This window comes from Cyclopterus lumpus, chromosome 12 (assembly GCF_009769545.1).
Source record: "Cyclopterus lumpus isolate fCycLum1 chromosome 12, fCycLum1.pri, whole genome shotgun sequence".
NCBI lineage: Eukaryota > Metazoa > Chordata > Actinopteri > Perciformes > Cyclopteridae > Cyclopterus > Cyclopterus lumpus.
The window spans coordinates 286,032-302,810 of record NC_046977.1 but is presented as its reverse complement, the minus strand read 5'-3'; the positions used below and the strand labels follow the sequence as shown (position 1 = coordinate 302,810).

The window sequence follows — 16,779 nt, the reverse complement described above, 5'->3', positions numbered from 1 at the left end:
TTACTTATGGTATTACCTATGGTATTACTTATGGTTTTACTCATGGTTTTACTTATGGTTTTACTATGGTATTACTTATGGTATTACTCATGGTTTTACTTATGGTTTTACTATGATATTACTTATGGTATTACCTATGGTATTACTTATGGTATTACTTATGGTATTACCTATGGTATTACTTATGGTTTTACTTATGGTTTTACTTATGGTTTTACTTATGGTTTTACTATGGTATTACTTATGGTATTACTTATGGTTTTACTTATGGTTTTACTATGGTATTACTTATGGTATTACTTATGGTTTTACTATGGCATTACCTATGGTATTACTTATGGTATTACTTATGGTTTTACTATGGTATTACTTATGGTATTACTTATGGTATTACTTATGGTTTTACTATGGTATTACTATGGTATTACTTATGGTATTACTTATGGTTTTACTTATGGTTTTACTATGGTATTACTTATGGTATTATTTATGGTTTTACTATGGCATTACCTATGGTATTACTTATGGTATTACTTATGGTTTTACTTATGGTTTTACTATGGTATTACTTATGGTATTACTTATGGTATTACTTATGGTATTACCTATGGTATTACTTACGGTATTACTTATGGTTTTACTTATGGTTTTACTATGGTATTACTTATGGTATTACTTATGGTATTACTATGGTATTACCTATGGTATTACTTATGGTTTTACTTATGGTATTACTTATGGTAATACTTATGGTATTACTTATGGTTTTACTTATGGTTTTACTATGGCATTACCTATGGTATTACTTACGGTTTTACTTATGGTTTTACTATGGCATTACCTATGGTATTACTTATGGTATTACTTATGATATTGTTGTAGTTTGGCTTTCTTGAAGAAATTGTACTTTCTCCATTCTTGTTGTTCTGAGTTTGGACTCATGGTTGAATTCACTTATTGTAACTCGCTTTGGATAAAAGCATCAGCTAAATGTCATTTAATGTAATGTGTGTGTGTGTGTGTGTGTGTATGTATATGTATATAGCAGTGTGCTGGGGTGTATATATATATATATATATATATATATATCCATCCATCCATCCATTTTCAATACCGCTTATCCTCATTAGGGTCGCCGGGGCGCTGGAGCCTATCCCAGCTGACATAGGGCGAAGGCAGGGGACACCCTGGACAGGCCGATATATATATATATATATATATATATATATATATATATATATATATATACGTATGTGTGTGTGTATATATGTATATAGCAGTGTGCTGGGGTGTATATATATACATATATATATATATATATATATATATATATATATATATATACGTATGTGTGTGTGCATATATGTATATGTATATAGCAGTGTGCTGGGTGGAGGTGGTGGGAGACAGGAGGATGATGGACAACACCCCATGCAGCTCTGTGCAGCTCCTGTGCCCCCTGTTGTCTTTACTGTTTATTATTTATATCACTTGTTTTTGTTTTTGTTTCTTTACTATTTGTCTTTTTACTCCTGTACATTTCCCCACTGCGGGACTACTAAAGGAATATCTTGTTTTATCTTATATTAATATATTCTTTAAATTGTGCACAAAAGTTATTCAAAGTATAAACTAGTAAAATACATTCTGGTACATCATTTTAAAAAGTTACATTTGTTGGCGATTTCTGAGAATTTGTATATTTGTTTTGGTCTTTAACTGTGACACTGGCCCTTTAAATCTCGTGACAGCCCCGAGCAGTCAAAATTCAGCACAGAGTAAAAACATTTTTAAAAAGACGATGGTTCACTCCGTTAGATGATATTGCGCCTACAATGGTTTGCTACTGTAATGAGCACTAGGGATCCATAAACAGAATAAAGACACATATTTTAACAATAAATATACAATAATATATTTCATATTTGTATTATATATCATATATTATCTCTGCTGTTGTGTTTCCTCGCTATTGCTCTTGGGAGATTACCTAGAACGAAACGCGCATGCGTAGTAGTGCATCTTAATTTTAAATACGATCTTTGGTTGAGCGAAATGGCGTCGGATGATATGCTGGCCTCTCTGGTAGGAATCACGTGCTCTCTAACGTCTTCTTCTATCTTATTAAAACGTGTATCAGCTTTTGGCTTCACCAAACACTCAGACACCAGTCTGAGAGATAAACAGTTTAACGGTTGACCGCAGCGTCACATGGAGCTAGCGGCACTAATGCTAGCTAGATGATAGGGAAACACGTGTTCTCAAGACGTCACAACTGTGACGTCATGAGGGTCTAGCTTATCTTGTTTAAAGTGTATTGTTTAAGTTCATTTGGGGTCATTTTCTAGATGAACGAGACCCATTTTGCATTAGAACACGAATAAATAAACAACGTAGCTTCTTTTATTTATATGAATATTCCTTGCATTTTTATGAATATTCCTTTTATCGATATTAATTATAGAACTACTATATATATAATAAAGCATGTAGTGACGTGAGTTCTGGGTTCACAGGGAGTGGGCGGAGCCTCAGCAGCTGCACATGCGCTGTCTCTCCCAGCAGAGGCTTATGGGAACGACGTAAGTGTTTGTCTTCATATTTCATATTTATTCTCAGTGGTGGAGGAAGTATTCACATCTGAAGTAAAAGTACTACACACTGATGTTTGCAGTAAATATGTAACTTCAGTATTAATCAGGAATATGTATTAAAGTAGAGAATGTACACATGTGCAGTTCCAGAAGGACAACTATTAATGTGTATTTGTGACGTTAGCAGCTTTATTTTTTATTATTAAATCAAGGTATTTATAATGAAATCTATTTATTTATTATTAAATCTATTTATTTATTATTAAATCTATTCATTTTTTAAATGTATTTATGATTCAATTGATTATTATTAAATGTATTTATTTATTATTGAATCAATTTATTACATCTATTTATTCGTATTAATTATATTGGTAGTATTGGCGTATATATAATGTACCTCAATTACACATCTTACTACTGGTAATGTTGGCGTATGTATGTATATATATATATATATATATATATATATGTATATATATATGTATATATATATATACATATATATATATATGTATGTATATATATATGTATATATATATATGTGTATATATATATATATGTATATATATATATACATATATATATGTATGTATATATATATACATATATGTATATATATATATGTATATGTGTATATATATATATATGTATATGTATATATATATGTATATATATATATATATATGTATATATATATATATGTATATATATATGTATACATATATATATGTGTATATATATATATATATATATACATATATATATATATGTATATATATATATATATATATTTATTTCAGACTGCAGGTTCAAGACAAACTGTTTCCTGTCACTTCACATTTTCTCCCCACGATGAAGAAGAAGTTGTAGAGATATCTCCCAGCATGCACTGGGCTTAAATACAACCGCCAGTCAGCCCCAGTACCTTCTGACCTTTCCGCCTTCTTCTTTCAGCCACGGCTGGAAGTCATGTGGGCGATGAAGGCCTACAACCACGCCGAGGTCTACTTCAACGTGAGTCCTCTTTTATACATACACATATATATATATAATCACCAACAGAGGAACTGAAACTCTTCCGTCTTCAGCTCATTTCTTCAGTCGATCCAAAGTTCCTGAAACTGACGAAGCTGGACGATGACATCTACGCTGACTTCAGAGGAACGTTCAAGAAGCTGGACATCAAGCGGCTGAAGGCCGAGGACTTGAAGTCTGAGGAGGCCAAGGAGGTCATTACATTTGATTTGTAACAGCTTTATGTCACTAAACCAGGCGACACGTATTTAATCTTTTTGTTATTGAACGGTCAGACGTGGCGTCCATTCTGCAACCGCTTTGAAGGACTCATCGAGGATTTCAACTACGGCACTCTGCTCCGTCTGGACTGTGAAAAAGATTACACCGAGGAGAACACCATCTTTGGTCCGTTAGTACCTCGCTGGGGAAACATTATGATTATTATTATTACTATTAACAACAACAATAAATGAATGTTTCTCTGTCTACAGCCACCAGGACTCAGTTCTTTGCTGTTGAAGTCGCCCGAAACCGAGAAGGTGACAACAACACTGTGTTCCTGTCCAACCGGTCAAAGAGCTAGTCTCAAAAAGAACCAGTAACCCTCCACCCAGTAACCCACCCACCAACCAGTAACCCTCCACCCAGTAACCCACCCACCAACCAGTAACAACCCTCCCAGTAACCCACCCACCAACCAGTAACAACCCTCCCAGTAACCCACCCACCAACCAGTAACAACCCTCCCAGTAACCCACCCACCAACCAGTAACCCTCCACCCAGTAACCCACCCACCAACCAGTAACAACCCTCCCAGTAACCCACCCACCAACCAGTAACCCTCCACCCAGTAACCCACCCACCAACCAGTAACAACCCTCCCAGTAACCCACCCACCAACCAGTAACAACCCTCCCAGTAACCCACCCACCAACCAGTAACCCTTTTCCCAGTAACCCACCCACCAACCAGTAACCCTTTTCCCAGTAACCCTCCAGCCTGCTCAGGACCAGACTTTGTTCCGAATCATTTTGTATTTACAGTAGTTTGTTTTATTTTCTTGTAACCGTGGAAACCACAAATAAAGTCTGCATTTTTCTGAATATATTGTATACAATTATTATTAATAACCCCGTTGAATCAAAATGAATACTGATTCAATAATGATTAAAGTATTGATTAGGGATGCTTATGAGTAATATCACATTTAAACATGAAGACTGAGCCGAGGAGTAAAAACTGATGAGGTTTATTTGCAGTCACGATGCGAACACAACGTAGGAGACGGACTCTAGGACCCAGCGTCCACCTCAGGACAGACAATGAGCCAGTTGTCACAAACAGTTAGCAGCAACATCGTGGAGCAACTAGTTGCTCAGAGACTCCGGTCCGCTTCTCTCTGTACACGTTCAGGTCTTCAGAGCCTTCTGGTTCCTTCAGACCTGTTTGAGCTCCATTGTGGGTTCGCAGCACCATGAGACGCCACACACACACACACACACACACACACAACACACACACACACACACACACACACACGCTCTCACACACACACACACACACACACACCAAGAAGGACTCTGCTGCAGGACCTACAAGGGGGGGCAGTCCCAAAACCTGGTCCAAGGAATCCAGAGTGTAAACAAAATGGTGGAAACTGCACCCGGCGGTCCAGAAGGGGGACGAGCTGAGACCATGATGCAGACAGGTGGACCAGAACCAGGACCGGGTCTACCGAGTCGACTAAAGTGAGAATGATCAGCAGCTTTCTTCAGGTGATTCATCAAAACAAGAGGATTTACATCTTTTCCTTCTGGGTCAAAACGAGACATTTAATACTTCTGCTTTGGGAATCTGACATTTTATAGATTCATTGAGAAAATAATTAGTGCTATAAATATAATAAAGGATCAATAGCGTCTTTGATTTCTGCTTCCATGAATTGTTTCGTCTCATTTCAGTTTCTGGACCGGCGAGTCGTTAAAATGTGAAAATATTTTAAAACGATTCAGTTTGCGAGAAGAAATTAAACTAAAGAGGAAAATGTGAATGTGTCTTTGTGAGTGAGACAGACAGACAGACAGGCAGACAGTTAGGTAGACAGGCAGACAGGTAGGTAGACAGGCAGACTGTCCCTTGAACCTGTCTGCTGCTCAGGATATTAACATCCCTTCAGAGACTTTATTAAAATGTACAACATGGACGCTCTGACTCCCTTTGTTAGTGTGTGTGCCCCCGCCCCCCCACTTCCTGTGGAGCCCCCCCACGCAGACAGACAGGTGCACTAACTCGCTACACTGTAAAAAGCTCAATCACACGGTTGTTTTTTTGTAACTTTTTCTTCGTCTCTTTGTGTTGAAATCGTTATAAACAGTTCAAAACGTTACCAAAAGAAATGTACACGTGTTTTCTGTTTCTATACAAGGCAGCAGAAGCGGATTACAACCTTTACCCCCCCACTTCCTGCCCCCCCACCCCCACCCCCGTTAGAACAGCCAGACGAGGCGACCATCGCTTTAAAATAGATCTGTATATATTTATATATGCTTATATCAAAAAGGAGGCGGAGTTAACCAACGATCCCGCGGGTGGGGGGGGTGTGGGGGCTCCTCTCTGGAATGTCAGCTCATCATGTCGTTGCTGTTGACGCCGTACGTCGAGTTCTTCATGCTGTCGTTCACCTCCCTCCTGAAGACAGACAGGTTCTGAGTGAACCTGCAGACAGACAGGTTGTTGTTATGATGCTATTAGAAACACATTTATTAAATGATCTCTGATCAATACATTGTCTAGTCCAACAGAGAGAGAGACAGACAGGCAGAGAGATAGAGACAGACAGATAGAGACAGACAGACAGACAGACAGATAGAGACAGACAGACAGGCAGATAGAGACAGACAGACAGGCAGAGAGATAGAGACAGACAGACAGACAGACAGATAGAGACAGACAGACAGACAGACAGGCAGAGAGATAGAGACAGACAGACAGACAGACAGGCAGAGAGATAGAGACAGACAGACAGACAGATAGAGACAGACAGACAGGCAGAGAGATAGAGACAGACAGACAGACAGACAGACAGATAGAGACAGACAGACAGACAGATAGAGACAGACAGACAGACAGACAGGCAGAGAGATAGAGACAGACAGACAGACAGACAGACAGATAGAGACAGACAGACAGACAGACAGACAGAGAGATAGAGACAGACAGACAGACAGAGAGATAGAGACAGACAGACAGACAGACAGACAGATAGAGACAGACAGACAGACAGACAGGCAGAGAGATAGAGACAGACAGACAGACAGACAGACAGGCAGAGAGATAGAGACAGACAGACAGACAGACAGACAGACAGACCTGTCCCGGTTCTTCGTCAGCAGGTTCCGTTCGATTCCCTCCATCAGGTTCTCAAAGCACAAATGCATTGCTTGTTGTTTCTCTGGAGGCTGACTGTTCACAATGCTGTTCCTCAGGTCAGCAAAGTACTGGAGGAACCACACACACACACACACACACACACGTTGGTAATATACACACACACACACAATGGTAATATACACACACGTTGGTAATACACACACACACACACACCTTCTCGTTGAGCAGGATGAGGCCGAGCAGAGGCCGAGACATGGACCACTGGTTCCTGCAGTCCTCGAAGATGATGATGTTTAACACGGTGGAAAGCATCTGCTCAACAACAACAACAACAACAACAACAACAACAAGTCAGTTCTCTCCTGCGGTGGTCAGACTTTTAAAAACATCCCCAGTTCTCTTGTCATTAGTTCCTCCAGACTCAGGTCTGTCAGTGTTACATTTCATGTTGAAGTGACACTACCCACTATGACTTCACTACTCACTATGACCTCACTACCCACTATGACCTCACTACTCACTATGACCTCACTACCCACTATGACTTCACTACTCACTATGACTTCACTACCCACTATGACTTCACTACTCACTATGACTTCACTACCCACTATGACTTCACTACTCACTATGACTTCACTACTCACTATGACTTCACTACCCACTATGACTTCACTACTCACTATGACTTCACTACCCACTATGACCTCACTACTCACTATGACCTCACTACCCACTATGACCTCACTACTCACTATGACCTCACTACTCACTATGACTTCACTACCCACTATGACTTCACTACCCACTATGACTTCACTACTCACTATGACTTCACTACTCACTATGACCTCACTACCCACTATGACTTCACTACTCACTATGACTTCACTACTCACTATGACCTCACTACTCACTATGACCTCACTACCCACTATGACTTCACTACTCACTATGACTTCACTACCCACTATGACTTCACTACTCACTATGACTTCACTACTCACTATGACTTCACTACCCACTATGACTTCACTACCCACTATGACTTCACTACTCACTATGACTTCACTACCCACTATGACTTCACTACTCACTATGACTTCACTACCCACTATGACTTCACTACCCACTATGACTTCACTACTCACTATGACTTCACTACCCACTATGACCTCACTACTCACTATGACCTCACTACCCACTATGACCTCACTACTCACTATGACCTCACTACTCACTATGACTTCACTACCCACTATGACTTCACTACCCACTATGACTTCACTACTCACTATGACTTCACTACTCACTATGACCTCACTACCCACTATGACTTCACTACTCACTATGACTTCACTACTCACTATGACCTCACTACTCACTATGACCTCACTACCCACTATGACTTCACTACTCACTATGACTTCACTACCCACTATGACTTCACTACTCACTATGACTTCACTACTCACTATGACTTCACTACCCACTATGACTTCACTACCCACTATGACTTCACTACTCACTATGACTTCACTACCCACTATGACTTCACTACCCACTATGACTTCACTACCCACTATGACTTCACTACCCACTATGACTTCACTACCCACTATGACTTCACTACCCACTATGACTTCACTACTCACTATGACTTCACTACCCACTATGACTTCACTACCCACTATGACTTCACTACCCACTATGACTTCACTACCCACTATGACTTCACTACCCACTATGACTTCACTACTCACTATGACTTCACTACCCACTATGACTTCACTACTCACTATGACTTCACTACCCACTATGACTTCACTACCCACTATGACTTCACTACCCACTATGACTTCACTACTCACTATGACTTCACTATGACTTCACTACTCACTATGACTTCACTACTCACTATGACTTCACTACCCACTATGACTTCACTACCCACTATGACTTCACTACCCACTATGACTTCACTACCCACTATGACTTCACTACCCACTATGACTTCACTACCCACTATGACTTCACTACTCACTATGACTTCACTACCCACTATGACTTCACTACCCACTATGACTTCACTACTCACTATGACTTCACTATGACTTCACTACTCACTATGACTTCACTACCCACTATGACTTCACTACTCACTATGACTTCACTACCCACTATGACTTCACTACCCACTATGACTTCACTACTCACTATGACTTCACTACTCACTATGACTTCACTACTCACTATGACTTCACTACCCACTATGACTTCACTACTCACTATGACTTCACTACTCACTATGACTTCACTACCCACTATGACTTCACTACCCACTATGACTTCACTACTCACTATGACTTCACTACCCACTATGACTTCACTACCCACTATGACTTCACTACTCACTATGACCTCACTACCCACTATGACTTCACTACTCACTATGACTTCACTATGACTTCACTACTCACTATGACTTCACTACTCACTATGACTTCACTACTCACTATGACCTCACTACCCACTATGACTTCACTACTCACTATGACCTCACTACCCACTATGACTTCACTACTCACTATGACTTCACTATGACTTCACTACTCACTATGACTTCACTACCCACTATGACTTCACTACCCACTATGACTTCACTACTCACTATGACCTCACTACCCACTATGACCTCACTACCCACTATGACTTCACTACCCACTATGACTTCACTACTCACTATGACTTCACTACTCACTATGACTTCACTACTCACTATGACTTCACTACCCACTATGACTTCACTACCCACTATGACTTCACTACTCACTATGACTTCACTACCCACTATGACTTCACTACTCACTATGACTTCACTACTATGACCTCACTACCCACTATGACTTCACTACTCACTATGACTTCACTACTCACTATGACTTCACTACTCACTATGACTTCACTACCCACTATGACTTCACTACTCACTATGACTTCACTACTCACTATGACTTCACTACCCACTATGACTTCACTACTCACTATGACCTCACTACTCACTATGACTTCACTACTCACTATGACTTCACTACTCACTATGACCTCACTACCCACTATGACTTCACTACTCACTATGACCTCACTACCCACTATGACTTCACTACTCACTATGACTTCACTACCCACTATGACTTCACTACTCACTATGACTTCACTACTCACTATGACTTCACTACCCACTATGACTTCACTACCCACTATGACTTCACTACTCACTATGACCTCACTACCCACTATGACTTCACTACTCACTATGACTTCACTACCCACTATGACTTCACTACTCACTATGACTTCACTACCCACTATGACTTCACTACTATGACCTCACTACCCACTATGACTTCACTACTCACTATGACTTCACTACTCACTATGACTTCACTACTCACTATGACTTCACTACCCACTATGACTTCACTACTCACTATGACTTCACTACCCACTATGACTTCACTACTCACTATGACTTCACTACTCACTATGACTTCACTACTCACTATGACTTCACTACTCACTATGACTTCACTACTCACTATGACTTCACTACTCACTATGACTTCACTACCCACTATGACCTCACTACTCACTATGACTTCACTACCCACTATGACTTCACTACTCACTATGACTTCACTACCCACTATGACTTCACTACCCACTATGACCTCACTACTATGACCTCACTACTCACTATGACCTCACTACTACACTGAGCATGACCTCACTACTCACTATGACCTCACTACTATGACCTCACTACTCACTATGACCTCACTACTATGACCTCACTACTACACTACTATGTCAGTGTTACGCCTCATGTTGAAGTGAGTGGTTTCATTTGATTCAGAGCACAATGTTGTTCCTGATAAGGTTTCTCAGGAGTTTTTTTTATTTCACGTTTGTGCATGAATGCTCTCGAGTATTTAAAAAAAAGGTTATTTTTTCATTGAATCAAGTTGAAAATGTTCCTCGATTTGGGTCTCAGCTTGTCATTCAGGGGTGATGGTGGGTCCCGTAGCCAGACCAGTTGAGAACCACTGCACTAAAAGGGACCCTAAGAACTCCCATGATACCCGGCGGTCTGCTCTGACCTGCTGGATCATCTCCGGGTGCTGCTGCATGATGTGGAGGAAGCGGTCGTCCGAGGCCATGGGAGCCGGCCTCTTCTTCGTGGACCGGGACAGCTGCTTGAACAGGTAGGTGACGATGTGGTCCAGACTGGAGCAGCATCCCGTGCACACCATCGTATCTGAAACGCACACACAATGAATGGAGGTGCTCACGTCACGCGACCCTGAGAACTGACCGTGGACCTGCGAGCGTCTCACCGAGCGCCGTGAGCCCCTCGGATATGGAGGACAGGATGTACATGACCACGTGAGGCTCCAGACTGGCGATGAAGTTCATGTGGTCCTGAGTCAGAACCTCCAGCAGCGAGTAGAAGGACTGGCTGAGCTTCGGGTAGTCCTGCAGGGACAGGAAGAGTCAGGGTTCTGGTTCTGGTTCAGCCGGGTAACCCACCAGGGTCTGAGACCCTGAACTCACCAGAAGGTCGCTGTGCGGGATGGACAGCAGCAGTTTGATGAAGGTCTGGAGGGCGTTGTCCAGAGCGTCGTCCCCGTACAGACGGAAGACTCCGAAGTTGACGTAGTTCCCGCTGAGCACCGCCTTCAGCATGGCGAAGCACACGCTGACGCCCTTCAGCTTCACGCCGTAGACCTGGTCCTTCGGGACTTCTCCCAGCGTCAGGATGCGGTTTCCTGCAGGAAGTTCAAAAATATATTATTTTATATATCAATAAATTATAATATAGTATTTAATATAACACAATGTATTATTATACGATATAATACATTATTTTATATAATATATTGTTTTATTATTATATTATTATTTATGGACTCACCGGGGCCTTTGTTATCGTATAATAATCATAACAAAATAAAAAAACGATTCAGTCCTGAAGTATGTAATTATTCAACAAATAGTTTTTATGACATGAATGTATTTTCCATCCATCCATCCATTTTCAATACGGGTCGCGGGGCGCTGGAGCCTATCCCAGCTGACATAGGGCGAAGGCAGGGGACACCCTGGACAGGCCGCCAGTCCATCGAGGGCACATGTAGGGACATACAACCATTCACTCTCACATTCACACCTATGGGACATTTAGAGATCAATGAACCTGCAGCATGTCTTTGGACTGTGGGAGGAAGCCGGAGAGCCCGGAGAGAACCCACGCTGCCACGGGGAGAACATGCAAACTCCACACAGAAGGACCGCTCCGACCGGGAATCGAACCCGCGGCCCTCTTGCTGTGAGGCGACAGTGCTAGCCACTACACCACCGTGCAGCCCAATGTATTTTGAATGTATTTTCTAAACATTAAAAACATAATGGTAATCATGACATTATTAAAATAACTAGTGGATCTGATATCAGTCATCTATTGAATTTCTTCAGGATGGGAGAGTGTTATATTAAGTTATACGCTGATGATATAATCAATAATCATAGAAATAATTAAACTTTTATTGTAAATTATATTTTATGATGAGGAGCGAAATATGACAAAGTATTGGATTATTTTAGAGGTACAATGTTAAATGATGTTCATCCATAGTTGGTATTGATTATGTATCTGTGTAAGAATCTCAAACATTCCATACTAAATTAAATAAAACAGATTTAAGGACCCCTTGTGAAAATATTGATAAGCGCCGTCAGTGGGGCTCTGATCGGTTTGAGCGTGTTGGCCCCTCTGGGCCCCCGTAGTACCGTAGGTTGTGATCATCTTGCTGGTTTCTCTGAACAGCAGGATGCCGTTCGGCGACGACACGTCGAACTGAAGCCTCTGGGATCTACGTGACAAACAGACAATAATCAATAATCAGTCTCAAGGATGGACGGAGGGATTCTAGAAATGAAGGTCTACCTGTTGTGGACCAGCTCGGCCATTAGCTTGAGGACCGGAGTGGTGCATGCTGGGTCGTGGTACCAGAGCTCGATGGCTCTCTGCAGGATGGGCATGTAGGCGGGATATCTGCAGCGCTGCGTTAAGGAGCTCTCAAAAGGGCACACGCTGTTTAAAGAGATGTATATAACTAAATGAAATAAAACAGATCTATACACAAATAGATATATAAATATGTTAAAAGAAATATGTATAAAATAAATGTATACAAATACATAAATATAAAAAACAATATCTGTGAAATATAAATAAACAATACAGTTATAGTGGATTAACATAGTTCATATTCTTTACTGTTTATATATATATATATATATATATATATATATATATATATCAGTGTGCGTGTGTGTGTGTGTGTATATGTGATGCTCTCAGGTCACATGACCGCGGTGAGGATACATCCAATCAAAGAGCATCATGAAACTGGTCTTGGCGTTGAAGGCGAAGGCGATGCCCCGCAGGTCTCGGACCAGACCCACCAGAGTCCTCTACAGGAAACCAGAGAAGAAGAACCCTTTCAGAATAAAACTCCTCTCTGGACAGAAAGAGGAATCTAAACACATCCAGTGACTCAACAATCAATCTTTATCATCAAATATTGCAGTGGAGAAATGTAACTTTCCAAATCTGGCAAATATTTGTCATTATTATATGTTACAGATGCTTAAAACAGTGTTTAATAACACAAAAGTAAAGAAACATATTTTAATTCATCAGGTTTCTCTTTATAAACCATTTTAAATGAACTTGGAGAAAGATTTTGACATTACAAGAATGAACTTGAACCAATTTCACATCTTGGTCCATGTTACAGGCTGTTATATTGGTCTATGTTACAGGCTGTTGTATTGGTCTATGTTACAGGCTGTTATATTGGTCCATGTTACAGGCTGTTATATTGGTCCATGTTACAGGCTGTTATATGTATCCATGTTACAGGCTGTTATATTGGTCCATGTTACAGGCTGTTATATGTATCCATGTTACAGGCTGTTATATTGGTCTATGTTACAGGCTGTTATATGTATCCATGTTACAGGCTGTTATATTGGTCCATGTTACAGGCTGTTATATGTATCCATGTTACAGGCTGTTATATTGGTCTATGTTACAGGCTGTTATATTGGTCAATGTTACAGGCTGTTATATTGGTCCATGTTACAGGCTGTTATATGTATCCATGTTACAGGCTGTTATATTGGTCCATGTTACAGGCTGTTATATTGGTCCATGTTACAGGCTGTTATATGTATCCATGTTACAGGCTGTTATATTGGTCTATGTTACAGGCTGTTATATTGGTCTATGTTACAGGCTGTTATATGTATCCATGTTACAGGCTGTTATATTGGTCCATGTTACAGGCTGTTATATGTATCCATGTTACAGGCTGTTATATTGGTCTATGTTACAGGCTGTTATATTGGTCTATGTTACAGGCTGTTATATTGGTCCATGTTACAGGCTGTTATATTGGTCCATGTTACAGGCTGTTATATTGGTCCATGTTACAGGCTGTTATATGTATCCATGTTACAGGCTGTTATATTGGTCCATGTTACAGGCTGTTATATTGGTCCATGTTACAGGCTGTTATATGTATCCATGTTACAGGCTGTTATATTGGTCCATGTTACAGGCTGTTATATTGGTCCATGTTACAGGCTGTTATATGTGTCCATGTTACAGGCTGTTATATATATCCATGTTACAGGCTGTTATATGTATCCATGTTACAGGCTGTTATATTGGTCCATGCTACAGGCTGTTATATGTGTCCATGTTACAGGCTGTTATATTGGTCTATGTTACAGGCTGTTATATTGGTCCATGTTACAGGCTGTTATATTGGTCCATGTTACAGGCTGTTATATGTATCCATGTTACAGGCTGTTATATTGGTCCATGTTACAGGCTGTTATATGTATCCATGTTACAGGCTGTTATATGTATCCATGTTACAGGCTGTTATATGTATCCATGTTACAGGCTGTTATATGTGTCCATGTTACAGGCTGTTATATTGGTCTATGTTACAGGCTGTTATATTGGTCCATGTTACAGGCTGTTATATTGGTCCATGTTACAGGCTGTTATATGTATCCATGTTACAGGCTGTTATATGTATCCATGTTACAGTCTGTTATATGTATCCATGTTACAGGCTGTTATATGTATCCATGTTACAGGCTGTTATATTGGTCCATGTTACAGGCTGTTATATTGGTCCATGTTACAGGCTGTTATATGTGTCCATGTTACAGGCTGTTATATTGGTCTATGTTACAGGCTGTTATATTGGTCCATGTTACAGGCTGTTATATTGGTCCATGTTACAGGCTGTTATATGTATCCATGTTACAGGCTGTTATATTGGTCCATGTTACAGGCTGTTATATGTATCCATGTTACAGGCTGTTATATGTATCCATGTTACAGGCTGTTATATGTATCCATGTTACAGTCTGTTATATGTATCCATGTTACAGGCTGTTATATGTGTCCATGTTACAGGCTGTTATATTGGTCTATGTTACAGGCTGTTATATTGGTCCATGTTACAGGCTGTTATATTGGTCCATGTTACAGGCTGTTATATGTATCCATGTTACAGGCTGTTATATGTATCCATGTTACAGTCTGTTATATGTATCCATGTTACAGGCTGTTATATGTATCCATGTTACAGGCTGTTATATGTATCCATGTTACAGGCTGTTATATGTATCCATGTTACAGGCTGTTATATATATCCATGTTATAGGCTGTTATATGTATCCATGTTACAGGCTGTTATATGTATCCATGTTACAGGCTGTTATATGTATCCATGTTACAGTCTGTTATATGCGTCTATGTTACAGTCTGTTATATGTATCCATGTTACAGGCTGTTATATGTATCCATGTTACAGGCTGTTATATATATCCATGTTATAGGCTGTTATATGTATCCATGTTACAGGCTGTTATATGTATCCATGTTACAGGCTGTTATATGTATCGATGTTACAGGCTGTTATATGCGTCTATGTTACAGGCTGTTATATGTATCGATGTTACAGGCTGTTATATGTATCTATGTTACAGACTGTTATATTGGTCCATGTTACAGGCTGTTATATGTATCCATGTTACAGGCTGTTATATGTATCCATGTTACAGGCTGTTATATGTGTCTATGTTACAGTCTGTTATATGTATCCATGTTACAGGCTGTTATATGTATCCATGTTACAGTCTGTTATATGTGTCCATGTTACAGGCTGTTATATTGGTCCATGTTACAGGCTGTTATATGTATCCATGTTACAGGCTGTTATATGTATCCATGTTACAGGCTGTGATATGTATCCATGTTACAGGCTGTTATATGTGTCTATGTTACAGTCTGTTATATGTATCCATGTTACAGGCTGTTATATGCGTCTATGTTACAGTCTGTTATGTGTATCCATGTTACAGGCTGTTATATGTATCCATGTTACAGGCTGTTATGTGTATCCATGTTACAGGCTGTTATATGTATCCATGTTACAGGCTGTTATATGTATCCATGTTACAGGCTGTTATGTGTATCCATGTTACAGGCTGTTATATGTATCCATGTTACAGGCTGTTATATGTATCCATGTTACAGGCTGTTATATGTATCCATGTTACAGGCTGTTATATGTATCCATGTTACAGGCTGTTATATGTGTCCATGTTACAGGCTGTTATATG

At 40.0% G+C, this 16,779-nt stretch overlaps 2 protein-coding genes across 4 annotated transcripts in view; one reads left to right on the top strand and one right to left on the bottom strand.

The window, feature by feature from the left end:
- Positions 1-1,985: 1,985 nt before the first annotated feature.
- pbdc1 (polysaccharide biosynthesis domain containing 1) lies at positions 1,986-4,718 on the top strand. Its single transcript, XM_034546472.1, has 6 exons — positions 1,986-2,085; positions 2,517-2,582; positions 3,552-3,611; positions 3,686-3,826; positions 3,908-4,019; positions 4,106-4,718. Exons 1-6 carry the CDS (start codon positions 2,056-2,058, stop codon positions 4,195-4,197), a joined length of 501 nt encoding a protein of 166 aa, XP_034402363.1. The 5' UTR covers positions 1,986-2,055; the 3' UTR covers positions 4,198-4,718.
- Positions 4,719-4,848: 130 nt separating this feature from the next.
- Positions 4,849-16,779, bottom strand: part of xpo7 (exportin 7) — a 35,287-nt gene continuing 23,356 nt past the window's right edge. For 2 of the 3 annotated variants that reach the window (XM_034546469.1, XM_034546471.1), the window contains exons 20-28: positions 13,454-13,542; positions 13,013-13,120; positions 12,856-12,938; positions 11,620-11,834; positions 11,403-11,541; positions 11,166-11,323; positions 7,219-7,317; positions 6,985-7,121; positions 4,849-6,330 (exon numbers count right to left, since the gene is read on the bottom strand). In XM_034546469.1, the coding sequence (XP_034402360.1) occupies positions 6,237-6,330; positions 6,985-7,121; positions 7,219-7,317; positions 11,166-11,323; positions 11,403-11,541; positions 11,620-11,834; positions 12,856-12,938; positions 13,013-13,120; positions 13,454-13,542 (1,122 nt within the window). In that variant the 3' untranslated portion in view covers positions 4,849-6,236. The remainder of the gene's footprint in view (positions 6,331-6,984; positions 7,122-7,218; positions 7,318-11,165; positions 11,324-11,402; positions 11,542-11,619; positions 11,835-12,855; positions 12,939-13,012; positions 13,121-13,453; positions 13,543-16,779) is intronic. The other variant, XM_034546470.1, reaches the window with a different exon arrangement.

Coding starts and splice junctions, on each gene's coding strand:
- pbdc1 (XM_034546472.1), top strand. CDS start 2,056: ATGGCGTCGGATGATATGCTGGCCTCTCTG. Junction 2,086..2,516: donor ATGATATGCTGGCCTCTCTG/GTAGGAATCACG, acceptor CTGGGTTCACAG/GGAGTGGGCGGAGCCTCAGC. Junction 2,583..3,551: donor CAGAGGCTTATGGGAACGAC/GTAAGTGTTTGT, acceptor TTCTTCTTTCAG/CCACGGCTGGAAGTCATGTG.